General features: G+C 48.7%; 7 protein-coding genes across 10 annotated transcripts; 3 read left to right on the plus strand and 4 right to left on the minus strand.

Annotated features, from left to right (window-relative positions):
- Positions 1–842: 842 nt before the first annotated feature.
- On the minus strand, positions 843–6,561 carry LOC128269108 (uncharacterized). 4 transcript variants are annotated; one of them, XM_053006473.1, is made up of 6 exons: positions 6,501–6,561; positions 3,851–3,980; positions 3,604–3,750; positions 3,294–3,520; positions 3,116–3,226; positions 843–1,734 (listed from the first exon to the last, which is right to left on the minus strand). In XM_053006473.1, exons 2-6 carry the CDS (start codon positions 3,958–3,960, stop codon positions 1,682–1,684), a joined length of 648 nt encoding a protein of 215 aa, XP_052862433.1. In that variant the 5' UTR covers positions 3,961–3,980; positions 6,501–6,561; the 3' UTR covers positions 843–1,681. The 4 variants fall into 4 exon arrangements, with proteins under 4 accessions (XP_052862433.1, XP_052862429.1, XP_052862431.1 ...); XM_053006469.1 differs by lacking the exon at positions 6,501–6,561 and adding an exon at positions 6,295–6,487; XM_053006471.1 differs by lacking the exon at positions 6,501–6,561 and adding an exon at positions 5,839–5,935.
- Positions 6,562–8,629: 2,068 nt separating this feature from the next.
- On the plus strand, positions 8,630–10,201 carry LOC128267915 (uncharacterized). The gene is made up of 3 exons (XM_053004869.1): positions 8,630–8,773; positions 8,835–8,937; positions 9,010–10,201. The coding sequence occupies exons 1-3, from the start codon at positions 8,658–8,660 to the stop codon at positions 10,180–10,182; spliced, it is 1,392 nt and encodes a 463-aa protein (XP_052860829.1). The 5' UTR covers positions 8,630–8,657; the 3' UTR covers positions 10,183–10,201.
- Positions 10,202–10,207: 6 nt separating this feature from the next.
- Positions 10,208–10,940, minus strand: LOC128267917 (uncharacterized). The gene is made up of 3 exons (XM_053004871.1): positions 10,742–10,940; positions 10,547–10,651; positions 10,208–10,403 (listed from the first exon to the last, which is right to left on the minus strand). The coding sequence occupies exons 1-3, from the start codon at positions 10,877–10,879 to the stop codon at positions 10,308–10,310; spliced, it is 339 nt and encodes a 112-aa protein (XP_052860831.1). The 5' UTR covers positions 10,880–10,940; the 3' UTR covers positions 10,208–10,307.
- Positions 10,941–11,860: 920 nt separating this feature from the next.
- LOC128267916 (RNA-binding protein lark) lies at positions 11,861–14,708 on the plus strand. Its single transcript, XM_053004870.1, has 2 exons — positions 11,861–12,822; positions 13,502–14,708. Exons 1-2 carry the CDS (start codon positions 12,295–12,297, stop codon positions 13,829–13,831), a joined length of 858 nt encoding a protein of 285 aa, XP_052860830.1. The 5' UTR covers positions 11,861–12,294; the 3' UTR covers positions 13,832–14,708.
- Positions 14,709–14,738: 30 nt separating this feature from the next.
- Positions 14,739–15,865, minus strand: LOC128267918 (group XIIA secretory phospholipase A2). The gene is made up of 3 exons (XM_053004872.1): positions 15,474–15,865; positions 15,169–15,411; positions 14,739–15,112 (listed from the first exon to the last, which is right to left on the minus strand). Exons 1-3 carry the CDS (start codon positions 15,703–15,705, stop codon positions 14,901–14,903), a joined length of 687 nt encoding a protein of 228 aa, XP_052860832.1. The 5' UTR covers positions 15,706–15,865; the 3' UTR covers positions 14,739–14,900.
- A 669-nt stretch (positions 15,866–16,534) lies between these two features.
- Positions 16,535–21,236, plus strand: LOC128278557 (uncharacterized). Its single transcript, XM_053017287.1, has 3 exons — positions 16,535–19,846; positions 19,916–20,119; positions 20,187–21,236. The coding sequence occupies exons 1-3, from the start codon at positions 16,535–16,537 to the stop codon at positions 21,039–21,041; spliced, it is 4,371 nt and encodes a 1,456-aa protein (XP_052873247.1). The 3' UTR covers positions 21,042–21,236.
- A 99-nt stretch (positions 21,237–21,335) lies between these two features.
- LOC128268245 (uncharacterized) lies at positions 21,336–22,461 on the minus strand. Its single transcript, XM_053005284.1, has 4 exons — positions 22,339–22,461; positions 21,890–22,265; positions 21,535–21,817; positions 21,336–21,458 (listed from the first exon to the last, which is right to left on the minus strand). Exons 1-4 carry the CDS (start codon positions 22,424–22,426, stop codon positions 21,336–21,338), a joined length of 870 nt encoding a protein of 289 aa, XP_052861244.1. The 5' UTR covers positions 22,427–22,461.
- Positions 22,462–27,189: the final 4,728 nt, after the last annotated feature.

Here is a 27,189-nt window from a genome sequence, read left to right on the forward strand (position 1 = left end):
GGGGCCTACCACGCCCCCTCTGTCCCTCCGGACGGCCTAAGTGGACTTTACGGGCTTGTTCGTCGTCCGCCATTCTCCGCCTGACATGACCAGCCCACCGGAGCCTGGCGAGACGCACACACTGCACGACAGTGAGATCGTCGTACATTGCGTACAGCTCGTTGTTGTAGCGCCTCCTCCATTGTACCTCTTCACACACGGGGCCAATTATCAATCTAAGCATCTTCCCCTCGGACGCGGCTAAGAGGGTTTCGTCAATTTTCGATAATGTCCATGTCTCAGATGCGTATGTGAGTGCGACGTCGCGAAATTCCTCATCGCGACATTCGACGTCGCGATTTCGTCAAACTGTAGAATGACCTGTTGGCTGTTAGTACTCTGGCGCGAATCTCCTCGGTTATGTCATGATTGATGCTAACCTTTGACCCTAGATAGGCGAAGCTTGGGACGGCTTCGAACTTTCGGTCACCTATTAGTACGTCACCCTCACATATGCTTGCCAATGTTGTTGGTGGGGCTACTGACGGCGGCGTCATCATGAACTTTGTTTTATTTTCATTTATATACAGGGTGAGATTCCCCGCAGCTAGCTCAATCCCTGTATAGGCTTGAGCTACATCGGAGAGCCGTCGACCTATAATGTCTATGTCGTCAGCATATGCCAGGATCTGGCTGGACTTGAAGTAGTTTGTCCCTGAGGTCTTGACTCCCGAGTCCCGGATGGCTCGCTCCAGCACGATGTTAAAGAGAAGGCAAGCTAAGCCCGGGGTAAAACACTGAGACAAAATTGAAATTGTCTTTAAATTCAAAGTATAAAAGACGCTTGCTTCAAGTTATGGCTTTGTTTATTCGATACTAACGTAAGAAAATGAAAACACATACTAGGGCACTTTCTTATTTGCGGTATACTACTGTAGTTTCATGGTGATTTTATTTTGTGTTAATAGTTAATAGAGTTTGTTTTTCTCAACTAACAACTACCATAAACACCAAAAATCTGCGAACATTAATAACCTTATCTTTTTCCTTGCTCACCTTCATAAATCTGTTCAAATCTGGTGTGTGTGTGTAATCTCTTCAGGTCCTAACAGTGTAAATCCTCGCTTGTTTTCCATCCGTTTAATATTCGCATCCAATGTTTTGGCCGTGCAGCGTTCAGTGGCAATTCTACTCTAAACCTAACAAAGATTTTATTGCCCTAAATAAATTGCTTTTGCTTACTAGGAAAGAAGGCGGAAGTTGCACAATTACACATAATACAGCAACGAAAACGAATTAAAAAGCATTGCACAGCGTTGATGAAGGATAAGAGATCGAGCCCGTGGCCAGTATCGTCCTATCCTTTCCAAGATGCTGTGGGTATTGGCAGACTTGTTGGGAGCGCACTAGGCAAGGCAGAAGGCGGATGTGCGGTGTGAGCGACTTTTGGGTTCTGGAATTCATTCTTGCTCCTTGCACCTTGCTGGTGAACTAACGCATGCCAGTTCCGAAAGCAGCAGTTAGAGGCTCTAAACGTCCTCTGAACACTGTCGCGATCGAAACGCACTCTTTCGCCCCGGAAATGGTGGCTGAGAACGGTGTGATGCTGACGGGGAAAACCCCGCCACAGGAAATGTCAATTGCAGGCGAAACACGCCCGGAAGCCAACCCCTTGTTGACTCGTCCACGTGATGCTTCGAATCTAAACTTCGAACGTTTTGTAACTGCTCACCAAAGAGGTTACAAAAAAGACATCTAAATGGAGCAAAACAAAATAACGGTCTAATTAATATCATCTCTCCCGGGGGGATGCTAAGTAGAGGGGCACGTCCGAGGCCAAAACAAACGACAATTAGCAGCACGCCATTAGCCAATTCCATAAATGAACCGTTTATGCAAACGCATCATTAGTACAATTCACTTTCTTCGACAACAGGGCAACAAGCAAGCAATCAATCCTTCGGTTAAATCATGCAAACACACGGGACGGGATAATTTAGTTAAAATACAAACTCAATACTCAATCGCACGTTAGCATATCGATTATCATTCGCGTGTTTGCTTGGCATTGAACCGTCAAACCGTCAACGAACGAAGTGGGTTAATGGGTTTTATCGTCGATCTTGTTGGAATATAGCTCCAATCGCTTTTAATTTGACGAGAATTTAATGAAGTTTTAAGATATGATTCAATTAATATGGTTGAACGTTTGTTGCGCTCGCCATTGTTCCTTACGCTTAATCGATGTAGTCAGATTTTTGGAAAAATATTTGTTTCACACATTTAAGTGATCTTTTCGACCGGGTTTGAACGAACGGGCGAAAGAACGAACCGGCCCGTAACACTGGAATGTATCGAATATTGTCCTCATTGTTTCTTAAACACAAAGCTTCATACTCTCTATCGTTGGCAAACGGGTTTCTTTTCCACAATACAAAACACGCTCCATCCGCACCCTGGCAGGTCGGTAACATTTGAAGCGCAGCATTATTCTACGCAGTTTTGTTGGTGTAATTAAGACTGAGATATAAAAATAACGATCCTTTGCTCCGATTGTAAAAAAGTGTACCAAAACTTACCCGGAGTAAGGTAGAATGCATCGAGTATGGAACGTAAAGCATGGTAAACTCTTATCAAAAAAACCTTAATTCTTTTACAAGCCGTATCCGATGATTAGTGTGAAAACATTGTACTCCCATTTTCAGGTGGGTTTCGAATTGCACCATTCTCGAAATGGGTGTCATCTTCAAAATGCAGTGTTTGCAGTTTGTTGTTGATTGCAAAGGCGCAGTGGATAGATTCATCGTTAGAGAATAACAGTCAAAGAGAAAACGTGTGTTACATTCGGCCCTAAGGATGCGGGTATCAGTAAATGGTTCTTTCCCCCTATGGTCGCTTCCTCTCGTGTTTGGCCGCTACGATACTATTAGTGACTTTATCTTGTTTCTACGATTCGTTCTACTGCATTCGGTAGAACTGTGTCGGGGAATGACAGATTACACACAAACAAAACAGGCATCATTTCTTCGGTTACGAAGGATGGGAATGGGATTCGTCAGCATCAGTAGAGTTGGGTCAGCGGGGCGCATTAAATCTTTTCACTCATCATACACACGCTTCAAACTAACATTAATACCTTGGTTCTGTTGAGTTTCAAGCTCGCGGACGATAAAGTCGCGCAAATCATCATACGCCTGTTTCAGATTGTTATTCTGGATGACCACATGAAAGTTTCCGGATGTTGTTCCTGTAAGAAGTGACGGGCTCGTAAAACAAGAAACAGTCAACCGACCAACTTCGCCACGCGAACATACCATATTCAATCTCAATGCGAGCCGTGTTGAGGCGCTTCTGAAGGCTTTCCTCTGTCTCCGTCTTGCGTCCGCGGAGCCGACGTTCCAGTTCATCGACCGATGGCGGATTCACGAACACTAGCAGTGGATTGAGCCGGTCCGAGTTGCGAATCTGTTTCACGCCTTCGATCTCAATGTCCAGGACGCATACCTTCCCCTGATGTTGCACGTTTTCAACTGCCTTTTTGCTGTAACGAGCAAACACAGAATTCCATGTAACCAGAAACACAAAACTGATACAGTTCAACACATCCAACTAGACTGCCCTTACCTGGTACCGTACATGTTGCCACTGAAAACGGCCGTCTCGATGAATTCACCATTTTCGATGGCGCCTTGCATCTCTTCGACCGACACAAAGTGGTAGTGGATGCCATTTTCCTCTCCGGGCCGCGGTTTGCGTGTGGTGTGTGAGACACTGGCATAATGAGAGAAAATCAAAGTTTAATAAAAGAATTCGAATCACCGTGACACTTAAACTAAGGACCGAATAAAGGTCCCCCAAACCGAATACTCACCTAAACCCGAAAGTATCGGGAAACTCTTTGAACAGCTTCTTCAGTAGGGTGCTCTTGCCGGAACCCGATGGGCCACAGATCACAAGCGGCCGTGGTCCTTGCTTAACCATCTTGGTGAGGTGCGAAAATGCTGGTCACGGCGAAATCCGGCGTGAAGCAATAAATAAAATGCGTAAAATCTCAGTCACGGCAAACGCCCTTTTTTCACTATTCCGTATTTCTTCAACTTCTGGAAACGGTCCAACTTTCAAAGAAATTCGCAAGACACACTATTATCCACGTACTACTTCAAGCAACAGCTAGCCGACGAATGACCGCGAACGAAAAGCGAGATGATCACAACTATCACTCCCCACTAACTAATAAAAACGGTCAAACATGCACTTGCCGTTGGGCTAACGATAAATAATGTCCACCTAGTGCAGCCGGGCGAGGCGCAAGACGAGCGTTCCAACACGCAATATTCAAACCAAACACGTCCTATTTACAGATGGGCCACCATCGCCTTCACCATCTTCCACGGAGCACGCTGAGTCATCTATTTTTCCGACCGTTTCCGTGGCTCCGCCGGGGCGAAATTATTTGAGGAATTATTTTCCCACCTCCACGTCACTCTGGTAGGCCCTGCATAAAGGAAGCAGCAACGGGCCACATTTATTTTTCTCTACCACACCCGGGGCAGCTAGCCAAAGGTCGCCGTGTCCCCGATCGGGTACGGCCGCGTGACAGTGTCGCTAATGGCGCAGTTAATAAGCGCTCCGATCTCCCCCGTGATCTCGATCCAGCGGCGTTTGGACATTGACTGAAGAATCGGATCGTGCTGTGAGCCAGTATACCACCCGTGAAACACGAAACAGAACGAGCACGACCGAACCACACATTAAAATGGATGCCGTGCCGGCATGCGCAGCAAATCGGAGGCGCTTGCGCACGCCCTCGTGAACCTTTCGGACGGCGGAAATCAGGTCTGCGTGCACATTTTGTTCGCTTGGTTGCTATGTGCGGGCCGCGATCGCGTTTTCCGTTTGAGGTTAGCTTTCATGTTTTAGGTTAGGATTGGTTTCCCCGGTCCATTGCAAAGGACCATTATGTATCACGTGGTGGTGAAATGGCCACCTGGGTGAGGCCAACTTCAACGGCGTTTTGGGCGCTTCGCCAAATCAACGCTTCTTTTATCCTTAGCTAACCGGAGCGCAAAACCGCAAGATGGGTCGCAACCGAACCGAAATGGCTGGTGTAAGTGCAAGATCAACGTCATCGTCTGCTCTTGTGCTATGCTAGGCGCAGGCAAATCACTAACGTAAACCACGATGCTCGTCAAGTGCCGCGTAAAACGACGAGTTATTTTCTACGACAGCAACTTCCTTCGTCAATCGTGTCGTTGCAGTCCGTGACATATTTGGCCAGAATCTAACATTGGGATGATGTATTTTGGGAACAATATCGCGTCCAATTAGAAGTGTCTAATAAAGCGCACATATTCGTCATATTTCATGGAGTTTCGCAGTGGCTTCGGGAACTTGATACGCATTCGTGCCAGGAGGAGGTGTGCAGTAAGGGATCCGCTACTTTGGGCAGATGTCGGTTGGCAGCGTACACGCCTTCTATTAATAGTGCGCACATACATGCATGTTTTAATAAAAGCAAATAAAAGAGAAAATTCAGATCATTCTTCTAGCGCACTACCATGCTGCGCCTACGCTCTGCTGTCAATCCATTCGCGTTAATGGGATCGGCAAAAGATAGAGTTTAAGTGTGACCAAGGACATTGTGGTTCACTAGTGCATGCACAGAAAAGGTATCCATTGTCCAACCGGTTGATTCCTTTTCGCTACATTCGTGCCAGGATTCAGGTATGTTCTACATTCAGCGAATAACTTGAAATAGTTTTAAAAAAAACGAAAAAAGCGATAATGTCGGAAATGGTGTAGCTACTGCAACTACACAGCAATGGTAGCAGGCATGGTCAAGGGGCCAGCTATACTCACCCCTCGCAATTAGAACCGTTAGTGTTAGCATGATGAAGATGGATTATGTTTGTTATGTTGCTGGAAATGTGGTTTGTTACACAGTGCCGCTGTAGTCGTTTTCGTAGCGGTCCGGGCAGAGTTGAGTAAAGCGGAATATTTTTAGGAACGATGTGGATAAAGCGAGTGCGTGCCCTTTTCGCGTTTATCGTTAATTAAAGCCAATCGGCCAACCGATAGAAGGATGGTGTAAATGCGTGGTACAGGCTCGAAGGTGTTCGCTTCGTTTCTACTACAAAACTGGAATACTGCGGTTTCACGTTCGAAGGCTGCGAGTGAGGTAGAATACTGTTCCACAAAACTGGACTCCTCTTTGGCACAGATTAACAAAAAAAAATCAAAGGTACGTGGTTTCGCACTCCCGGAAGCACCACTAGGGAAAGAAGTAGGAATTTTGGCACTGCGTTCACTAGTTACCTTTAGCTGCTAAAAACTGTCGGAAGTGCGGTTGCTTAGGAGGTACCGTTAAACTGATTTGGCAGATAAGATTCGCGTTTACGCAGGACCTTAGTGCTGGTAGCCGGCACCAAATGTTGAGTAACATCGAGGTGGAATATTCCCCGGATCGGCGAAGGTGTGTGCTACCGCAGGCTTGCCGGCACCAGTGATGTTTTTGCACTAACCGTTCGTGCCCGGCGCAACCGTGAAACGCACGACCCGTACCGATTTCGTGAAGCGTCGTTCGTGAAGATTTTCCCCGCTACACGCGGACCGAAAATAAAGGCGCACAGTACACGGGCACGAACCCACGAGCTTTGTGTACATTTTCTTCTTTTCGGCGCAAACTGTGTGTTAGGGTGACCAGTTTTGGTTTTGACGGATACGAAATTTCTCTGCGAACGTGTTCCGTTTCCTTGCGTCAGATGTGTCACATGTAGTAAAAAACAAAACATCTGAAAGTAAGTACGATCAAGAAAGTACGTGAAACATCGTTTTGCGTAAGGTTTGTCTACCGGCTCGGCTCAAAAAGCTGCCAGAAATGCCACAACGTCCGATGACAATTTTGGAGAGGACGCGGAACAGAAGTACAAAAGATTTCTTGCGGGTGAAGATGCTAAAGAAAGAAGTGAGTATACATTACTTTCATTACTCTGCGTTAATATTAATAATTTACTTTTTCATTTTAGTTGGAATCTATGAAGGAGGAGAAGATGAAAGAGGCCTGTGTATCTTCGGAACATCTCGAGATCCCTTATACTACCCCCGATTCACCTGTTTTTTCCGTAATCCAAAGTCGTAATCCAGCACCAAACCACTCATTTATTTCAATAAATTTGTTCAATTCAAAATGTTTTGTATTTTAAAATGGCACTCAAATCAATCACTCAGAACAAAACCTCCGGATGCGGACAGTAAGACAGATCGAACCAAATTCCACGCCTTCTAAAAGTAAGTACATTGATTCTCGGTGGTGGTCTACCTTTTTCGGTTTATTGGTGCTTCTTGCAATCACTAACCCTGTTGTGGTAGTGATTCCACCCAATGCGTTAAAGTAATTTGGAATGAACTAATTTTGTCGAAATACATAATGTAATGAAAAGGCGACTACAGATTTTTGTTTAAGCTATCATCCATTCGCGTTTGTACTACAGTATATTACAACTATTTTATTCCCGATATCTTGTGCGTAAGCTAATATGTGGTATGGTACGGTATGTAATGTATTTCACGGCCCTTTGATCATATTTGTTCTTGTTGTTTTGTTTTTATAGAGACTGTGAGCAGAGGGTTTCATTCGTTCCAATCTTAATCATTATTAATTTGTTCTATTCATTTTTTTTTCATTCTTAATTTGTTCTTTTTACTGATTTGTATCTATCTTCAACATTGTGATTATTTCCTACCCTCTCTAACTAACTCTAACTCTCGTGGGCTAACCTGTTTATTCATTGTTGTTTCAAAGATGAGGTGGAGACAACACAGCTTCGTCATCCCAGCAATCTGTGCCCAAGCAGTTTGTTGGAGTCTACGAAAATGTCTAAATTGCTCACTCTTCACCGTCCGACGACAATATCGAAATTAGCGCCTTTGGTGCCAGAAAACAGTGCTTCTCGTCCTTCCGAAAACGTTCCACAATGGCATGATTTGTTGCCGTCTCAAAAACTGCCCGATCTTCGATGTGCCACTGGGAACGCGGTGCAACTTTCGCGTGGTGTTCTCGGACAACCGATTTGGCAATTTCCGGCTGACCACGGGTTTGATCTGACCGATCCACTCAATCGGCGAAACTACAATCCGCTTCATGATGAACATTTGCAGAAGTTCTGGACCGGCGCATACGAAAAGGTAGTACTGTTCCAGATAGAGACTGAACCGAATCGTGAGCAAACTCTTTTCATGTATTCGCAGAACTTAAAATTTCACGGTCTGATCGGTGATGCTGACAAGGTTTTGTGTACGCTACGGGAGTTCAACCAGTTTCGGGCATTTCTATTTGAACAGTTTAAAGTAAAATTGAAGAAGCGCTTACTACTTGAGGTAATACAATCGCCAGTTCCATCCAACGTATTTTAATGATTGTTTACTGAATATTTTTCAGAAACAGGATAGAGAAGACAAAGTTCACTGTAGTTACATGGTGAACCACTTGAGTCGATTCGGAGATTACGACGAAAAGCTGAAAGTTACTTGCAAACGAGCTGAACGCATGTTCGAACAAAAGAATCACAAGTGTGTTATAGATTCAACCTTTTCGCATTCAACCGATGTAAAACTCGCCTTTTCTCGCTTTTAAAACGATTTGCAGATGGCAAGAATCTATCACCGAATACCGCAAAAAAATGGACATATTCACCCAGGAGCAGCAAAGGAAGCAAAATCAGCGTATGAAGACAGCAGAGGAAACAGACTTTGTTTTGCGTTTTTATCAGCAACAGTTGCAGGCTTTACGAAGATCGTAAATACTCAAGTTGGATTTATTTGACGCGCTGAGTTTATTATCTTTGATTTTATTTTAGAAAAATGTTGAAACTGAAGCGGAGATTGAAGGACCGCGATGCGTTGGTGCAGCAACGATTATTGAGTAACGAAATGCGTAAAGCTGCTATTAGATCGCAATTGGTACTATCGACGAATCATTAGCCTAACATCGTAACACTTGTACACTAAACGCACTTTTCTGCTATTTTGTAGCGCAAAGAGCATTTTATGATGCACTCCAATGCCTATGTACAGGAACGGGACAAGAAATATCTGATTATGGATGAATTTCTTCAGCAAATGACAGAAAACGTCCAACGCAGGAAAGAATGGGCACGTGAACAACATACGAAACTGGAATCTGATTTATTACATCGAAAAACGAACAACTTGGCCAAGAAATACGAACGCCGGAGCAGGGAGACGTTGGTAAAGGCAATCCTGCGGAAGTGTAAGAAAACTTTTCTCACCAAGGATCCTTCGGCTCTGGACGAACCAGCGTTACGACGGGGATCCTTGGAACAGACTGTAAAAGCCGCTCTAGCAATTCACACTGCCATCAGCCCGACCACCAGCAGTATTATGATCATCGATACTGCCAGCCAGTTTATTTCGGATTTGCGTATCAAACCCAGTGAACCTCTGCCGTTGGATCGCTTAACGGTGCAATACGTGGTGGATCGATTGTCGGAGATTATGGAACAAATCCTCCATCGAAACGTGGCCCAAGCGTGCGAGTTGATCGAAAAGGTTGCTACAACAAAATCCGCCCGCCTACATAGTGGAGATCAAACATTACGATCATCACTCTGCAGCTATCAGAGCGAAGGGAAAGCGACTCGTAACGGTCCCTTTCGATCGAAAGTGTCCCTTGGGCCAGTCTCTGCGGTCGAGGAGTACGAAACCGAATGCGATCAGATGAGGCAATGCAAGAACAGAGCCCCGACACCGGTAACTTCCGTCACATCGTTGGTCGAATGTGCTATGGGTGAAACGGAAATGGAGCGGGCAAACATTAGCAAGTTCGTGATTCCGTTCGAAACGCAGCAAGAGTTGGAGAGATGCATCCACGACGAAACTTACCCTCTGATACACATTATGTACAGCCAGCGGCGGTATCTGGAAGGTAATTTGTTCAAATATCGCGTGATCGTTGAGCCGTACGTTGAACAGCGGGTGTTGGCGGCGATCAATCTGGAGTACCTGACCATCACAGCTCACAAACCGACCAGAGTGAGCAAAGGCAAACTGCTCCATCGGACCGCGGTGGGATTGCTTAAATTTCCTGAAAATGATGTGGATTACGCCAAGGCAATCCTCGATGGAATTAATTACCTTTCAACAGTGGCGACTCGGAAGGTCGAAGAAATCCTTAATGAACTATAAACACATGGTTCCGAACAACGTCGAGTGTTTTAAAGCAATGCTTTAGCATTGTCATTTATTGGGCTCTGCACTACACATAATAAAAAGAGTAACTCTTAACATTGTGTAGACCATCTGGAAATTGGCTAAGCTAAAAGCTTTTCTAATCGGCCATCGTCGTACATTTTCTTGATGTCGGTACCGCCACCAACAAAATTACCACTGATAAACACTCGCGGTACCTGCGAAAGGGAAGGCAAGACACGCCCGATTATAATGATTGACTGTGACAATATGATAACAATGAAGCACTTATCGCAGTTCACGCCTTTCGGCAGTGCGCATTGTTGTACTTGTGAAGGATGTGTTTGTCCCGGATACTTACGGTTTTCGCCCCCGTTAGTTCCCCAAGAACCGCCTGAACCTCATCACCATCATTTCGTTCGTCGAGCTCGTAGCATGCGTACTCCTGCTTCAGTTTCTTGAAAGGCTTTAAAGAAGGTGGGTAATTTGTTAATTAGGTAGGGTGACTCAATGTCAATAGTTTAATGTGATGACTTAATGCGTCAAAAACGCTTACCTCTTTGGCCATTGTGCAGTACGGACAGTAGGTCTTCGAGAAGATGACCACCTTATCCTTGGCGATAGCAGCCCTCACGAATTCGGCAACTGGTCCACTCATGTTTGCTGGTTGTGCGCGACTAAGCAAGGATCCCATCTGAATCAGTTTGCTAAAATAAATGGTGAAAGTTGAAATTCCAATAGCTTTCAAACTTTGACAACCATTATCGATCAGCGGCAGGTGTGTTGGTGCTTTAGGATATTTTTAACTGTCGATTAAGGTATATTTTATGCATGTTATAGAGGCCGCAACCGTAGGCCGTATTTGCCAGTAACTGTCGGTACGATTGGTGTTTGTTTTCTATTGGTTTTGTTATGTTGTTTAAACAAAACATTACCGCAACTGTGCGTTCTCTGCGAACGTGCCTCTCACCCGACGCTTGAGAATGACAGTTCGCAGCACACACACACACACAAACACTCGCTACCACAGCCAGCTAAGCAAGGCTTGGATTGAGAGTTCCGAGATCGAGTTGCTGCTGGTGAAAAGTGTCCTGAATTTGGTTAACATTCCCGATAGCCACTGTGCTTATTTGGGATATATCGCCCAGCTACGGACTGCAGGTAAGTGGCACCAAGCATTAGATAACAGTGAACCGTGTAAATACCGTTGAATGTGATAAACATCGATGTAAAATCACATCGACAAACTGTGCAGAGCTCTGCGTTCCGAGCGCCGACCACACACCAATCGCGGCGCCATCTTTACTTTCATCGCACCGATTGCGATAGAATTTCGATGGCAAAACGATTCGATTCATCCTTATGTTTTGTTATTTTTCGCCGGTTCGTTTTTGGCCTGAATATTTTCTAAATTCTAAACGAGAAATAAAAAGACGTGATACATATAAAACTCCAAAAATCTTAGCTCGAACCCCGGGCAACCTTCCACGTTGCCGGCGTTGTCACCGGAGCTTGTCAAAGAAAAGAACAGATGTGGAGAACAGTTTAGTAAATTGTTACCTAAATTTTTCGCTCGCACATTTACCTCCTCGCCGCCCGTTCCCTTCTACACGAATTTTCTCACAATATGAATCGCCTGCGTATTATTATTGTTGTTGTTCTTGAAGAATTCCGCTTTTCCGTCTTACGCCCGTGTTCCGGTAGTTAATCTCGCCGTCGTCGCCGCCGCCGCCGCCTCAGTCGTCGTCATCGCCGCCCTACGACGTACCCGTTCACAATCATCGGTGTGATTGTCGGAAATCGAAAATTCACGTTCCGCGGTACGCATACGCACACGCACGATAGCACGGTTCCTCTCCACCGGAAAGCGTTCCGGCCCGGCCCCCCACCTAGTCAATTTCTCCCCCGGTTGGGGAAAGCGCTAAACAAACCGCCAAGATAGATCCGACGGTTGATGGCGGCCGGGATCTGCCCGGACCGGCCGGTACGTTTAAACTGTTCATCGGGAACGTGGAAGAGAAGACGGCGCCGTCCGAGCTGCGGCCGCTGTTCGAAAAGTACGGTACGGTGGTCGAGTGCGACGTGGTGAAGAATTTCGGCTTCGTGCACATGGAGAACGAGGATCAGGGCCGCGAAGCGATACAGCACCTAAACGGGTACGTGATCGGCGGGCAGGCTATCAAGGTGGAGGCGGCCCGGAGCCGCCGGGCCCCGAACGCCAACACGACGAAGATCTTCGTCGGCAATCTGACGGACAAGACGCGCGCCCCGCAAGTTCGCGAGCTGTTTCAGAAGTTCGGTGCCGTCGTCGAGTGCGATATCGTGCGCAACTACGGCTTCGTTCATCTCGATCCGACCGGCGACGTGAACGAAGCGATCCGCGAGCTGAACGGTATGATGGTGGACGGCCAACCGATGAAGGTGCAGGTGTCCACCAGCCGCGTCCGGCCGAAGCCGGGCATGGGCGACCCGGAACAGTGCTACCGGTGCGGTCGTGCCGGCCACTGGTCGAAGGAGTGCCCGCGACTGATCTGGGCCGATCGTAGCTTCCGCGAACGCAGCATGTACGCCCGGGATCCGTATCCGCCGCCGCCGCCGCCACCCTTCCTTCGCGACCGTATAATGGACGGATTTAGGGTAAACCATAGAAACAGATATCCACATCTCGCCTCCCCAAAAACTCACTGACCACCATCCTGTAATAGTTTTTGGTTTCCACCACGCTCACTTTGTCCTTCTTTCGCCAAAAACTGGATAAATTTCCGATTCCTTTTCTGTTTTATCTTTTTCTATCATACTTTATTTTCTGCTGCCTTTCAATTTCCTTTGTTTCCCTTGATCACTGTTTGGGCTTTAAGTTTGATTGCAAATCAATTGCCTTTCATCGTGGCTTTTTTCATATTTTAGGTTAAACAATAACGAGAAGTTCATAAATTGTAAATTCAAATTCAAGCTTCATAAATTCCATCACGATGCTTCTTTCCTTTTCCGAATGTGCCATTCGTTGGCGGCACCCGAAGTAGGCGGCAAATAAAAACCCGAGAGTTGGTTTGTTGAAATTTTGCTGAAAAGTTTGAACACACAAACCTTTTAACAACGTTTCACGCAAAGTAGAGTTTACCGGGAAACAAAAGTGGCTAAAAGTGCGCCATGCCGTCGAAAACTGCTTACCTTCTCTCTTTCTCTCTGTTTCTTTCGTCTCTCCAAGACGATGCTTCTTCCTGAAACACGTCGCTCTGGGGGACACATACTAATGGGTTGCTGTGATTAATTTTCTTTACTGCTTGCTCGTCATCGCGATGCGGCGACCAAACAGGACACATTCGACTACTATGATCGCTACGAGGATCCGCGCGATTTGTTCGAGCGCCGCTACGGTCTCCGGGGACGCGACTTTCCCCCCATGAGGCGCGAACCGATGCCACCGATACCGCCACTAATGCGGCGCAGTGTCACCGAAAGCACCCGCAGCAGCAGCAGCTACGATGCAATCTTTAGCCGGCGAACGCCGCCGCCGACCAGCCGTAACGGTACCAGTAGCATTAGCCGCGGCTTCGGCGTGTACGAGGACTTTAGCCGCGATTCGTTCGACGATCGGCGCGGTTTGCGTGGCCCGTCGCCCACGCACCGATACGCACCGTACTGAGACACAATGTTTTAGGGCGACTTAGTTGTGACGGAGCGCCAACACGAAATGGCGTGATGCTGCGAGCGCCTGGCAAAGAGCCTGCAGGAATTGGAGTGTAATGACGCTGGAGATGTGTCGCGGTGAGGACCGTTCTTCGAAGCATACACACACACGCGTACATTTGTTAGAAAGATATTCGAATTGAAGGAGGCGAGCACACGGAGAGGACGTCGCCCGATCATCATGACTTTCATTTCCTATCACTGAACGATCTTCAACACCTTCTTTCAAACGACAGCAGATTTCTTGAACAACAGGTACGGATAATGCGCCGTGGTGGTATAACTTAATATTTATAGCAGAAGAAACACTATCAGGAGTGAATCACAGCACAGCAGGAGGTATCTATCGTCCAGCGGAAAGGCTTGACACGATCTTATGAAACAAGAACCTCTCTCAATCATGTGAGATAATGCATATATCGCGATGAGCGCACTGCTTTTTACCTTCCGGGGTATTAGATTAAGTTCCAGGACCATTATCATTTTAACACCTTGTCTAACATTCTAAACTACATGGTCTTTTTTAATTTTTCTCATAATAAGTGTCCCAACCGAGTGAAGGACAGCATGTGTCTCGTTACTTTGCCCGTATTTCATTTCGTAGCCCGTCTCGCCTTATGTGCGCTCTACTGGAGCGCGAATATGTTAGTTGTTGGGCCTGAATGGGCACACGGACAGGCAGCCCGAGGGGAGGGGATGGACCGGCTGCGGGAAGTCGATACAACTAAATGCCACACAAATTTATGTCGCCCCGATCACTTTAAATACAATTGTAAGATAAACAAGTAAGAGTGAAAATAAAAGATATTTCAATTCTCAACCAAACTGGCGCATGTTTGGAAGGATGTGAAAAAGTATGAGATTAATCGTTCGTCTTTTATTTCAAGTACGGTAACCACTCACGTGAGACGCACAGCATCGTCGATCACAGCTGAACTATTTTACAAAATCGGCAAATACCTGTCGTTAAGGAACTACTCTCTGGATCAAGCGGAAAACACTCCTCAACTGTTGCGTTGATCAACTTACAGCTCCTTCCAACCGTACTTGCTTTTATCCTTCCCCTTATCCTTTTCCCGGTAATCCTTTCCCTGTCCCTTCTCGGCACCCGCGTACCGGTCCGATTTGTCGCTCTTCTCCGGTGGACAGTAGCACGAGCGTTGCTGCGCATCGAGATACGATTTGCAGCCCAACGTAAGCGTACCAGTGAACAGCATTTTCGCAGCCGCTTTACATCCTACGAAAAGAGTTGAAGGAATATTTAATCTGCAGGGGACAAATGGCACACCCTACCTTTCACGACAATGTCCGTGACAACGTTCTTCTCGTAATCGTCACAGTAACGATAGAGACATCGTTTGAAGTCCAAATCACACAGCTCCTTATCATTGTTGCACGTATCATAGCAGATATCGTGCACATTGCAGCACTGCTCCATCTCGACCGCCGGCAGATACTCGGTGCTGATCTTCATTCCGAGCGAACCGCAGCCATCCGACTGTGGAACGTAGAATTTATTCCGGGCCGGTGTTATGTCTGCAATGGAGATCGCAAAATGGTAACCAAAGGACCATGCACATTGAGCCCTCGCTAATTACCTCCTGAACACTTGTAAATGCAGTTCTCATCAACGGCCGCGTCAAAGACTTCGTGGACTACCTTAAACTTTCTCGCCACATGCAACACGTTCTTCATCACATCTCCGAACACGGCTTCGGCCGCGATAATGGCATCACGCAGGTTGGCAATCATGTTAGATCCATATCCTGTGTAGGCGTAGGTGAGAAAGGTGAGCGAATAGATCGCTACCTTCATGTACGGGATTTGCATCCTTTTTGCGGGTTATTCACAAAATCCAGCACTAAAGTAATGCCACCAGAACTTTATACACAGCAATTGTGTAGCTTTACGGCACTACCTGAGCTGTTGATTCAGCAATAGAATTAGAACCCCATTCGCGGTACGTCACAACTTGAAGCCAAAACCACCATCTGACGTGTTCCGGTGCAGTTGGCCACGATATTCGGGCAAAGCATAAGGTAATTTCGCCACAAAAAACCTTTTTATTTTTAGCTTCCCCACGCTTCACGCTTTTCGGTAAATTAACTTATGGCCAAGTGCTAGGCCGAGCACAGGAACCCGGCAAAGGTGTGGGGCGACGCGGCGTAGCGTGGCGGCAACCGGGAGACCGGAAGAATCTGTTTGTTTTGGTTGGGATTGTACAAAAATAAAACATTTTTCATGGGAGCTGTCAAAGTGATGTTTCGTTTCGGTGATGTCCTCAACCGGTTCGATTATGAACCGGTACAGCTGCGAATCGGTTGGAGGGAAAAACAAAGAAAAAACGTTGGAAATCCGTGAACCAACTCTTGTTTTATGACTCTTTACGCACTTTTGAAGGACCTTTTCGTGTATAGCCCTAATCAAAAGCCATTTTGCGTAGTATTTAATTTTGTTTGAATATCCTGTATGGTTTGGCTAACGGTCGCCGCTGGCTCCTGAAGGATTTTGTTTTGACAGCTGGCCCTAAGCGCGCTGTGTTGTGTTCTCGAATGTGCGTTCTTTTTCTGCATCGCGTCTCAAGGACCCGTAAACAATTAATGAACGACCGTTCAACGCCTTCCCCCGTAGCGTGCGCAAAGATGCCAACGCCTGTACTATGCATACTGCCGCTGGTGTTGTAAGTGGCCCATCCACTGGAAGGCACTCGGTGAAGCAAACGCAAGCTCCTACAGCTACGGGTGACGCCGCCAGGCCGGCTCTCCCTCCGAACGTGCACAGTAGGGCCCACGGGACGCTGACCGTTCGATTCGGCAGCTTTCGGGAAACCTCCGGGGCTGGCGTGCGGTGGAACAGTGCCAAGGTGTACGTGAGTGTGGATTTGCAGCTCATTTGGTGGGGCCAGCAAACGCCCAGTAACTCTGTCGCCTCCTGTTCCGCTGGTAGCAGTGGTGCTGGACCGCTGCTCCACTGGGAGCAAGGAAACGCCCGTCTAAACGGGGCCAGTGAGGTGGTGTACGAGGTACGCACCAGCCCAGAACTCTTCCGGCGGTATCTGAAAAGTTGTGAACCGATTCGCGTGCGGTTGGTTTCGAAACGCACACGAACCGTGATCGGAACGGCCCAGGTGCAGATTCCGGGTAAGATAACAAACTTCCGGGACCCGGGATCGGTTGGCCCAACGACGACGACGACAGTAGCCCAAGCGTCTGGGGAAGTGCACAGCGTTAGGGGTTTCTGCCTCGGTGAGCTGTGTTTGGAGCTTTCGTTGCAGTTTGATCGGAAAAGATCTGCTCCTTCCGGTGCTGGTCCAGGAAAGGAAAACGACAAAATGTTGCTCGTGGAGCAGAAGCCAGCTTCGCCCGCTCTGATGCCGCTGGCAGTCGAGGGAAAGCCAGCACCACTGCATGAATCCTCCCAAAGGACACTGCCAGCGGCGGGTGTTTGTGCGGCGAAGAAAAGGTTCCACACGCTCGCACCGGATGCACGACAAAAGATACTCGACTACCTAACAGGGCGGCCGATCGACGGTGATGGTAGCAATTCGGAACTGTCCGCACTGAGCGAGATATGCTGCGTGTCACCGGCGGAAAGTATGCTGGAAGCATTGATACGCTACGATCAAGCACCGGAACCACGGAAGCAAACCTATCTCCGTGTAGTCGATTGTGTCCGGGTGCTGGTGGAGAATCTCAAATTTACCCGCGCCGGCCAGAAGGAGATACAACATCGTGCCAACCAGCAGCATTTGGCCATGTTTGGAGCGGGGTTTGTGGTGCGCATGAAGCTCTTACCAACGGCGACCAGGTTAAAGTTTACTTCGACAGCGGTCAGCGAGACGGAAGTAGTTTTCGACGCGAAACCGCAGCAGGCACGCTTTGGTCTCCCGGAATCCGCGACCGGTGAGGGTTTGCAGTTCGAGTTTGCGGTACATCTGAACGTTGGGAGCTTCTACAAGACGCGCCTCTTCTTTCTTGGCTCGGCCAGCGTCACGCTACAGGAGGTGATCGAGGGAAGGTTCGCGTGCCACAAGCGCTGCCCAATCCGGCTGGCATCGGATGATATCCTTCTCGGCACGCTAACCGTACGGTTGGAGTTGGGCAGTCGCGGGATACATTTCGGGCCGGAGTTGATCGATGCCGTGCTTATCGATGGCGGCAACGTTACGCTAGAGAGCTCCGAAGCTTCTTCCGACGGCGAGAGTGTTGAGCCGAGTGTTACACCGGAACCGATACCTTCGGTCATGCACTGCCAACACAAGCATCACCATTGCCACGGAAGCGAAGCACGGTTCGTTGATCGATTTCCGTGCTACGCCAGCAAATGCAAGACTGCGATGACTGGCCCGGGTGATAATCAAAGCCCTAGCGGCGAAAAGGATACTTCCAGTCGCAATCAACCGACAAGGCAAGGTGGAGAAGCTTCCGGCACCTCCACGAATGGCGGCGATAGAGATGACCAAAATAAAAATGCCCCACAGAAGAACGATAAGCAACCGGAGCCACCGAAAGGTATGGAAATCGATGGTTCGGGACCGGAACAAGCGAAGCTACTTCACGGTCTGCTGTACCTCGGCCAGCTAAAGGATCGCAACCAACCGGCGGCGGAACACTTTCTAGCACTGCAACCTTTTTGGGCCGACGAACCGTCGACTCTCACCTCGGAACTCTGCCAGCCGGAGGGGAACTTTGATTACCTCCGTACGTTTCCCGTACTGGCCACCTCCGGCTTTCTCGAGCGTGTCCGCAATCAGCACCTAGCGGTCGAGCTGTGGCAGAAAGCGCCCGGTGAGGGGGAAAAGCTCGTTGGCGTCACACGCCTACCGCTGCATCAGTTCTACATCGCGTTCCGGGATGTGCAACTGAGTGACCATTTGGCTCACGCACGCCTTCCGGTGATTTCGATTGACGGGTGGAGCGGTATTGGCTCTCCTCTGGCATCGGAACCATGCGGTCAGCTGCAGGCCGTGCTTGCGATTGGCACCGAAAGCCAGATCGAACACTTCCGCCTAACGCGATCCCTGCCGTTGCACACTTCCGGCGATGTGCCGCGTAATCGGCTCCCCGTGATCGAGCCACCTCGGAGTCAGCCCCGGTCGGACAGTAAGTCCATCCAAACGGTGAGCTGCGGTGGTGGTACGAAGCAACCGCAGAGCTCCGAAGTGGCCAACATGCTGTCGGCGTTCATTGAGAATCTGGCCCAGCGGCTTCCAATTTCTTCCGAGCGTAGTACGGCTCCGAGTTTTGATAACAATTCATCCACCGTCGAGGAACGCCCGGTAGCCGGTTCGCCACACTCCCAAGCGAACCGTCCTCAGCTACGCAAAACGGCCGATCTGCTCGACAATCTCCAGAAAGCGCTCGCCCAGCGGCCCTCTGCCGCCGCCCTGGAGGGCTTCGGGGCACTCGGGTTGGGTTCGGCCGCCTCTCTGCTCGGAGCCAGCACCACTCCGGCCGATCAAACACCTCCCGCTGCCGGAACCGATGAAACACGCACTTCCACCACGGTCACAGGGGAACCACCGGTGGCACCACAACATCCTCCACCGGTGCTCCCAATGGAAGCTTCCGAAAGTGAGAAACCCGCAGCCGAGAAGCCGGCTCCACAACCAATCGCAGCGGTCAGCACCGAAGATTCCTCCACTGACGGTGGTGCGGAAGAGGAGTCGTGCAAACTGATCCGATTGTTGATCGAAATCGAACGGGCCGTCAATCTGCCGCAGCTAACGATCAGCAAAAAGTACGCCAAGCGGCAGCACCACAAGAACCGCGTTCCAAACGTACCGGAGGCGCTCGTGCTCGAACCGAGCGCTTACGCCACGTTCGAGGGTCATAATCTGCGCCCGGGGACGGCTAATACGGTCAAATCGCACGAAGGCATCGTCTACACCACGCACGTCATCGAGCGGAACTGTGCCCCGGGGTGGCAAAAGCGCTTCGAGGTGCAGCTACCCAGCGATCTGATGACCAATGTAAGGATCCTGCGGTGCCTGGCGAGCGTGTCCGATCACCAATTTGCTTCCATTTCCTTCCCTCCACAGGACGAGAAACGGTTCATCGTGAAGGTGTGGCGGAAGGCGGCCCTAAGCGATGCGCCAAAGTGCCGGCTGTTGCCCGCCCCCATGGAGGACGCCGTAATCGGGTTCTGTGCCATCGATCTGAGTCTGCTGCTGTCCGGATTGTCTTGCATCCTTGGGTGGTACAATATAATGGACTTTTCCGGGCGCTGCAACGGTCAAATCAAGGTAATAGGCGAGCAAGTGAAGCTCCTAATGCATCCAATCGATTAACATGGCCCTCGATCGTTCGCAGATCTACATAAAACCACTCGAAAACGTGCAATCGTTCAAAGTGGCAGAAGAGCAGCAGAACTTCCGTCTACCGCTGTCGATCGACGTGGACTGCGGACCCACGATGGGGCTCGATACGTCCAGCAACACGTCGCTCAGTCGTGCGCTGAAACGGAAATTCATCGAGCTGGAGGAAATCACGGAGCGGCTAAAAGCTCGCCTGTTCGATGTTACCGGTGACGACGCTGATGACGACGGGACCGATCCGGACGACCAGTTCGAACGGGATCTCAACACGGCGGCCAGCGAAGACGAGGACGATGCCGACGATGACGATCAGGACGCGTGGGCCGGTGACGAGCAGCTGGAGGACTCTTCGAACCGGAAGCGCAACAGTCAGTACCCGAACGGGGCGATGACTATCACCACGAACACCTCGTCGTACTCGATGTGTGCCACCGACCGGAGCAGTCTAACGGGCTGCTCAAACCGTGCTTCGCGCTCTCGGGACGAGTCTCCTCCGCCGCGTCCTTCGACGTCGCAGCTGGCCGAACTGCTGCAAACCCACGACATCGACACGCTCATCAATCCGGCTCTTTTCAAGAACATTCTGCTCCCGTCAACCTCCGAATCGACGCCCGTCCTCGATGGTGGTGAAGCGGGCACCGATGCGGACATGAGCGATGAATCCTTGGTGGGCGGTGGAGATAGGGTAAAACAGATAGCGACGGCCCTCCAGCGGACCACCATATCCGATACGATCCGGCCCGGGGAACCACAGAGCAGTACGGTGATGGTGCCGACCGAGGGCGACGGTAACGGTGGACCGTGCCGCGAAGCACCGGAAGGAGAACCGATGAAGGACGTAAACAAATGAATCTAAGGTTGGGAATCTCTGCGCAAAAGAGGATTGGCCAGCGACGGCATTTCAACTTTACTCGAACCTACTTTTAAGCATCCCAAAACCCTTTGAACGCGTGTTTCAAGGATATAGATATTTTTCAGATTTTAGTGCGATGCAGAAACGAGAGCTGACGCGAGCTGACGAAACAAACCACTCACAGCTTAATTATGCACGATAGTAATTGTATTCTAGTTCTAATAAACGTAAATTCATCTAGCAATAGAGTAAACGAGATGGAGATTCTTCCCTGACGCAACGGAAGTCACCTCACTCGAAGGCGGACAGATAGTTTTCCAGCCGGAACTTTCGCTTCAGCTGCTTGTTGCTGATGAACTGTATCGCGGCGTTCGTTTTGTCGTGCCGATGATAGTACGAGCAGTGCCGGACACGCTGCAATCGCAAATCGGGGGAAAGAAAAGGGAATCATGGAATTCGCTGTGTGTCCTTGCGCTTCACCCACACGCACCTTGTATTCCTTCAGCACCTCGAGTCGTTTCTTTTGTGCCGATTTGTTCTTCGCGCAGCAGTTCCGTAGCTCGTTCAGTTCCCGCACCATACAGCGCCGGCAGAGACACCGCTCCGTGCGCAGATTCTTCCAGTAGTCCACCTCCGGTCGCTCCTCACACCGCTGGCAGCGGTCAAAGTTGTCCGGTCGACAGAACGTTCTCGCGGCCGGCATGATCTTGATCGTGCCCCCGAACGAATGGCTCCGAATATCCTTTCGCACCTTGAACAGATACGTACCAACGCTTGAAAGGACACAAAGGGTCAGTCTGAAGGCGAAGTTAGGGAATCACTCAGCGCTCTCGTTCCAGCCCTACCCAGGAGTGACCTGCATGTGAGAGTCCTTCTCGCGATCCACACCACTTCCGAACGGTTTGGCACCTGGTTTAACTGCCGGCTTCCGGATCAGCTCGTATTCGCCCACTCCGGGACTGCTGGCAACCTGGTCAAAGTTGAAGCGCACCGTGGTCGCCGCCAGCGGTCCATAGCCGCGCTTACTCACGCTGCCACCAGCACGCGGCCGTGGTGCTGTGTGTTCCGGTGGTGTCTCCTGGTCCTCCGGCGGCACTTCCGTTTGGAAGCGACGCATCAGCGGACTAAGGGCAGGACCTTGCAGGGGCACCGTTTCTCGCTCGATACCGGAACCGAAACAAATCCGTGCCTGGGGTGGCCGTTGGATGACGTACTCGAAACCTGAGGAAGACACCCGATACCCGGATTAAGACGCGGGTAGTGGAATTCTATCGTTATCGGACCGAATTCGAACCGAAATCGTTGCACCGTCCAAGGATCAGCTGATATTCTTTGCGTGCTTCCCGCAGGAGCAACCGGGCGAACTCGTTCACCTCAATCATCTCGGGCGAGCCGCTTCCGATGTGGCCTCGCCGAAGGTCCCAGTCAAACTGAACGGCCGTCAGTTAATTCTTCTGGCCCAAGAACTCTATTACAACCGACCGTCAGTCGGCCGCCCTCGAACTTTCTCCCTCCCGTCGCGCGTGGCCGGGGAAAGTTACAACCGGAAGCACGTGGAAGTGCCCGAAGAAGTAGTTCGGTTCTTATGCCGCGAGTGTGATTTATGCTACCTTAAGCCGTACCGTAACATAATCATTTTGAATCCTTTTTATCCCTCGATACGGACAGCGATTTTGGCCGCGAAGGTGGAAAGGGTAGCCATGTTTTGCACACAGCAATGACAATCGGAAAACAGGAACCACCGCGAAGGACGATGGGTTTTGGGGAACTGAAGCGGACCGAACGAGCGATATGATTGGATCATAAATTATGGCAGTGTTTGTAAATGCAAACTGAATGAGAAAGCGCCGGTACTCCGTGCATATGTTTAGTGGGGCCGAAAGTGGGGAACCCCACCGGCTAGGCCGAGCTCCATCATTTCGGTTGATAAATGGGATACTTAACTTGCTTTGAAAGCACGCGTCTTCCGTTGAGCAATTCATTCGTTGTTGATTGATTTTATTGCAGCGAAGGAACTCGAATGTTTGAGCCATAAACATGAATGTTTAAAAATGGAATTATAATTTGTATCGGGCGATTATCGTGGTTACTGGGACGCAGCAGGTAAGCAGAAGCTTTAAGGCTTTAAGAATCGGTAAAAGTCTTCTTCAAATTATAACTTTAAAACTGTTGTATCCTGTGCACTGAACTCAGGCACAACGCAAATGGAACCTAATTTATTCACGTTTACTTAATCCTAATTTACGAACCCAATTTAGCCACGCAAAAAGTGAGTAAGTTCTGATGGTTAGAACTTAAACCTCATCCTCCCAAATATCATATTTAAACGGGTTTGGAAAGATACCTTTGAGGCGGTAATCATTCCATGGATTGCTAGATTCGCAACACGGACAATTTCTTGTCAAACCTCTAGATTTATAGCTTCATAGCTGGAGAGATTCCTTAGCATGCTGGGGTGTGTTGGAGGACCACGGGCAAAAAGCCGCCACCGAGAGAAGCGCGATTGCGTGACAATCGGTAACTTATTGCGACCTACCGAACGAAAGCCGGCCAAGAAGGAACCACAACATCGCTACACAATCCTTCGCACGCACGGTGCTGAAACGTGGTGTGTCCCATCCGCCACCTGCGCCATAGTGGTACCGGAGTCAGAATTCGTTGTCCTGCTGTGGCCTGTGTTGCTGGCGCTTCATTTTTAATATGCTATTCATGGAACCACAATTAGGAACCGAAAGCTAGACCAGAATCGGTCGATTCGTAACTCTTAGTGTCACCCGAAACAGACCGCGTTTCAGTATCCTCCCGGACAAACGGATGGCATTTTTGTGCGCCGAACCGGGCGTCGATTAAAGCTCCACACCAATTATGGCGGATGGCACGCGGAACACTACGTTTTGGGAACTTCATTTCTCCGAATTATCGCGGGAGACAATTTACAGCTGCACGATAATGACTGCCAGGCCTAATTTGCTCGTCCTGACGACAATTTCACCCGTCCTTTTCCCTCAGTTAATGAGCGCGTTGAGCTTTCTTCGTGGCAACTTCCGAACTTCCGACTAATGGAGTTTTGTTTTTGGGTGGAAAAGTAATATTTTACCTTCCATTTTGAGTCCTCTGGGAAGGGGGGACGCTTCGTGTTTTGGGGTTTCCGGAAAATTTAGAAAGCAAGCAAATGCACGACCAATTATCCACTAGTGAATTCCGGCGCGTTCACAACTCATCGCGACCCGCTGCACAAACTTGCGAATATCCCTTCCAGTTGGGCGCAAACCACAATCAATTCTGGTACGACGAGCCGTTAACTGTGAGAGAGCTTCGCTGTGAGCAACAGTTTTTTCTTTGTTGCTTCGATGCGCCTCCAAACGGCTCGTTTCGAATTTCGTGCCCCGCAAGAGAGAAAAAATGTGCATAAAAAGGCACCCCTTCACGGATTGGAGTCAGGCAGGAGCTAAAAGTAAACATTGCTACAAACTAACTTCTCCTTCTGGCTCGGTATGGCCCGCAGGGACAATTCGCGGGTATAAGTGTGTCCTTTGTGTCCTTCGCGTCCTTCGCCTACTTATGGTGGGTCTCGTCTCCATCGTTTACTGTGCCACCCAAACAGGTGATTGTAGTTTATGAATGGAATCGATACTGTGGGGTCTGTTTGGTATTGGGGACTGTTCTCGTAGTTTATGTGATTCAAGCTAGTAATTAACAGTAGTCCTTACTGTTACTGTAAAAACTTGCACCATGCAAAATATGTTCATCTCCAGGATAATTCTATGTTTGATGAAATAATAACAACATAACATTAGTTACAACAAATTTGCTTTAGTCTAAGTTCGATATCTTGTTTATTGCTTTGAAATACTATTTGAGAAAATCAATTCTTTTTTATTAATTGTAAGATTATTTTTCTAACGAATATTATCAAAACATTCGAATTTTTATTTCGAGTTGTTCAGCCTGTTACAAACCAATAGGCACATGGTACTCGAATCGCCAACCTTTCGCATAATAACGGGTACGTTCAGCGATTTGCAAGCATAATTCACACATTTTACATGGTGAAAACAAAACCATTTCCCTTGTCCTGTTTGCGAGTAGCAAACGCTATTGATTTTAACGACGAAAATCGTCCATTCAGACGAATAAACTCTACACGCGTTATGGGTGCAACATGTGAGTTTGCATTAGGCCGACGAGTTGTTGCTCGAATGTCGGCTATCGGGCAATACCTCTGGCCGATTCGAGCACGGTGGCCGAAACCGACTGCTCGAAGGTACTTCGGTTCCCGTTCGGGTAAACTTCGGATCCGGTTCGGGCGAATTGGCTCTATCAGCGAATCCGTGGTGAGGAAAAAGCCACAACGATTGGCGTGTATCGGTAAACAAACAGGGTTTCGGGGTCATTTTAATCTAAATCTTTCCGTAAATCATATTCTAAGAAAGCCAAAATCTTCAATGTGTTGCTGGCTAGTTGGTACCAGTACTTTATCACCCAAATAAAACAATATCAGTGACATAAGTGGGCTAACAAAACGGCTACGTTAGACGCACTTTTTTGGACCTAAAACCCCCGAAAAAAGGTGCATTCGCGATGGCAGAGCAGCGAAACAGAGTGAAATAATATTTAAGCGCACTAAAGCATCAAAACACCCTCAACTGTACGTAAAAATCGCGGAAACACCCGCAAAGAAGAGCGCATCGCCACTACGCGTCACAATACTGGCTTCGGGCGCACTTTGGGCCGGATTCGCTGATAGTGCCACTTCGCCAAGCGGCCAGGGAGGGATCCGGCAGTTCTAATTTTACCATTTGGAATATTTCTTGTGCGATGTGATTATGTGTTGCGGGCCAATAAAATGAAACCGTTCCCACTGACAAAAATTGCACATGGCGGCGGTGCGACATCGTCGAGCAGGCTCTCCGTAGAAAAGCGGCCGAAAACAGGTAAAAACCGGACGGTTTTGGACCGGATTTGCGAGCAAAGGACGTCGGAATGGTCCGGGAACCGGTGTGCGATGGAGTTTGGCCGATTTTCCGGACCGATCGGGGTGAAAATAGTGAATTAAATTATTTTCGCACCCACCGAACGCCGTCGACTGACTTACCCGTGTCTCTAGCGGTCGGTGGCGCACACACAGTGTACTCTGGCGAGGGTTTCCGGCATTTCGTGTGGGTTCCGGAACCGCAATTGAACGGAAATGCGTGGTAGAAATTAAACTAATTTCGTGTGAAAATAATTCCAAACGAAAGTTATGCAGTTGCAACACGATGAGCGATAAGCCTTGAAGCTCTGATGCGGTCGACGCGAAACCTTGGCACAATTTTCAGATGAAAAAAGAAGTGTCGTGTGAAGATGAAGTTTAATTTACTGTGAAACCTAGGCCGCCCATGGCAACCCGGAGCCGTGTGCAGCGATAATCAGCCGCGGAGGATCTTTTGCGATGAAACTATGTTGCTCCATTGGTGATAGGAGAGAGATGGTGTGCGATTAAGCGAACGCTTTCGCTGGTAATGTGAAACGAATCGAAGGAACGCCAGAATACGGCTTCATGGCGCAGTGATTTTTTGATTAGTTGTTCAACCATTGTTTGAACACTTTCTTGCCATACTGTAGACCTTTTGTTTGATCGAAATGGCTTCACAATATACGGCAGGGGTTTTCTTTCGTCAAACCAATTCGTTGATCGGTTTTGAGTACAATTGGAAAATGTCTTATTAGCAGAGCTCGTAACTTGCAGCGTGCGGTGGTATGCGGTGGTTCCGCTGTTGGTGGTGGTATGCGGCGTCTGGCTGCATATATCGCATCACTCCTACACATAATAAAATCCGCTGTTCGTGAATTTTCTTGCTCATCATCGCGGCCGCGAAATTCTTTCTATTTTTCTGTTGCGAGAAATACGACCGTCAAACCATTGACCCCGTTCACAAGGGAGCCCTACCCAGCGATCGCCTCTTTTGTTGGCGTGGACTGATAAATATTTTTCACATTCTTCTCAGTAAGCCTCAGTTGCTAGATGCAATATTACCTCCTAATGCGTCATACAACAGCCAGAGTATGATGCGTTCTCGTGAATTTGCTCTTGTCTGCATGACCGAGGGCGGACATCTTGGTTGGCGTGAATAATTTTCTTTGCAAATCGAGAATGTTTAATGAA

This window comes from Anopheles cruzii, chromosome 2 (genome assembly GCF_943734635.1).
Source record: "Anopheles cruzii chromosome 2, idAnoCruzAS_RS32_06, whole genome shotgun sequence".
Classification (NCBI taxonomy): domain Eukaryota; kingdom Metazoa; phylum Arthropoda; class Insecta; order Diptera; family Culicidae; genus Anopheles; species Anopheles cruzii.

Bases quoted from the DNA above. Each gene is read 5' to 3' on its own strand.
- LOC128269108 (XM_053006469.1), bottom strand. From the start codon at position 6,421: ATGTTACTCAACATTTGGTGCCGGCTACCAGCACTAAGGTCCTGCGTA. The intron at 3,751-3,850 runs GTGAGTATTCGG...TCATTATGCCAG, and splicing joins CCCGATACTTTCGGGTTTAG to TGTCTCACACACCACACGCA. The intron at 1,735-3,115 runs GTATTAATGTTA...TGCTCCATTTAG, and splicing joins TGAAACTCAACAGAACCAAG to ATGTCTTTTTTGTAACCTCT.
- LOC128267915 (XM_053004869.1), top strand. From the start codon at position 8,658: ATGGACATATTCACCCAGGAGCAGCAAAGGAAGCAAAATCAGCGTATG. The intron at 8,774-8,834 runs GTAAATACTCAA...ATTTTATTTTAG, and splicing joins TTGCAGGCTTTACGAAGATC to AAAAATGTTGAAACTGAAGC. The intron at 8,938-9,009 runs GTACTATCGACG...GCTATTTTGTAG, and splicing joins CTGCTATTAGATCGCAATTG to CGCAAAGAGCATTTTATGAT.
- LOC128267917 (XM_053004871.1), bottom strand. From the start codon at position 10,879: ATGGGATCCTTGCTTAGTCGCGCACAACCAGCAAACATGAGTGGACCA. The intron at 10,652-10,741 runs GTAAGCGTTTTT...CCTTCTTTAAAG, and splicing joins ACTGCACAATGGCCAAAGAG to CCTTTCAAGAAACTGAAGCA. The intron at 10,404-10,546 runs GTAAGTATCCGG...TCCCTTTCGCAG, and splicing joins AACTAACGGGGGCGAAAACC to GTACCGCGAGTGTTTATCAG.
- LOC128267916 (XM_053004870.1), top strand. From the start codon at position 12,295: ATGGAGAACGAGGATCAGGGCCGCGAAGCGATACAGCACCTAAACGGG. The intron at 12,823-13,501 runs GTAAACCATAGA...GCGACCAAACAG, and splicing joins GTATAATGGACGGATTTAGG to GACACATTCGACTACTATGA.
- LOC128267918 (XM_053004872.1), bottom strand. From the start codon at position 15,705: ATGCAAATCCCGTACATGAAGGTAGCGATCTATTCGCTCACCTTTCTC. The intron at 15,412-15,473 runs GTAATTAGCGAG...TCTCCATTGCAG, and splicing joins CATTTACAAGTGTTCAGGAG to ACATAACACCGGCCCGGAAT. The intron at 15,113-15,168 runs GTAGGGTGTGCC...CTCTTTTCGTAG, and splicing joins CACGGACATTGTCGTGAAAG to GATGTAAAGCGGCTGCGAAA.
- LOC128278557 (XM_053017287.1), top strand. From the start codon at position 16,535: ATGCATACTGCCGCTGGTGTTGTAAGTGGCCCATCCACTGGAAGGCAC. The intron at 19,847-19,915 runs GTAAGGATCCTG...TTCCCTCCACAG, and splicing joins CCAGCGATCTGATGACCAAT to GACGAGAAACGGTTCATCGT. The intron at 20,120-20,186 runs GTAATAGGCGAG...GATCGTTCGCAG, and splicing joins GCTGCAACGGTCAAATCAAG to ATCTACATAAAACCACTCGA.
- LOC128268245 (XM_053005284.1), bottom strand. From the start codon at position 22,426: ATGATTGAGGTGAACGAGTTCGCCCGGTTGCTCCTGCGGGAAGCACGC. The intron at 22,266-22,338 runs GTTCGAATTCGG...TGTCTTCCTCAG, and splicing joins TGGACGGTGCAACGATTTCG to GTTTCGAGTACGTCATCCAA. The intron at 21,459-21,534 runs GTGCGTGTGGGT...TTGCGATTGCAG, and splicing joins AGGTGCTGAAGGAATACAAG to CGTGTCCGGCACTGCTCGTA.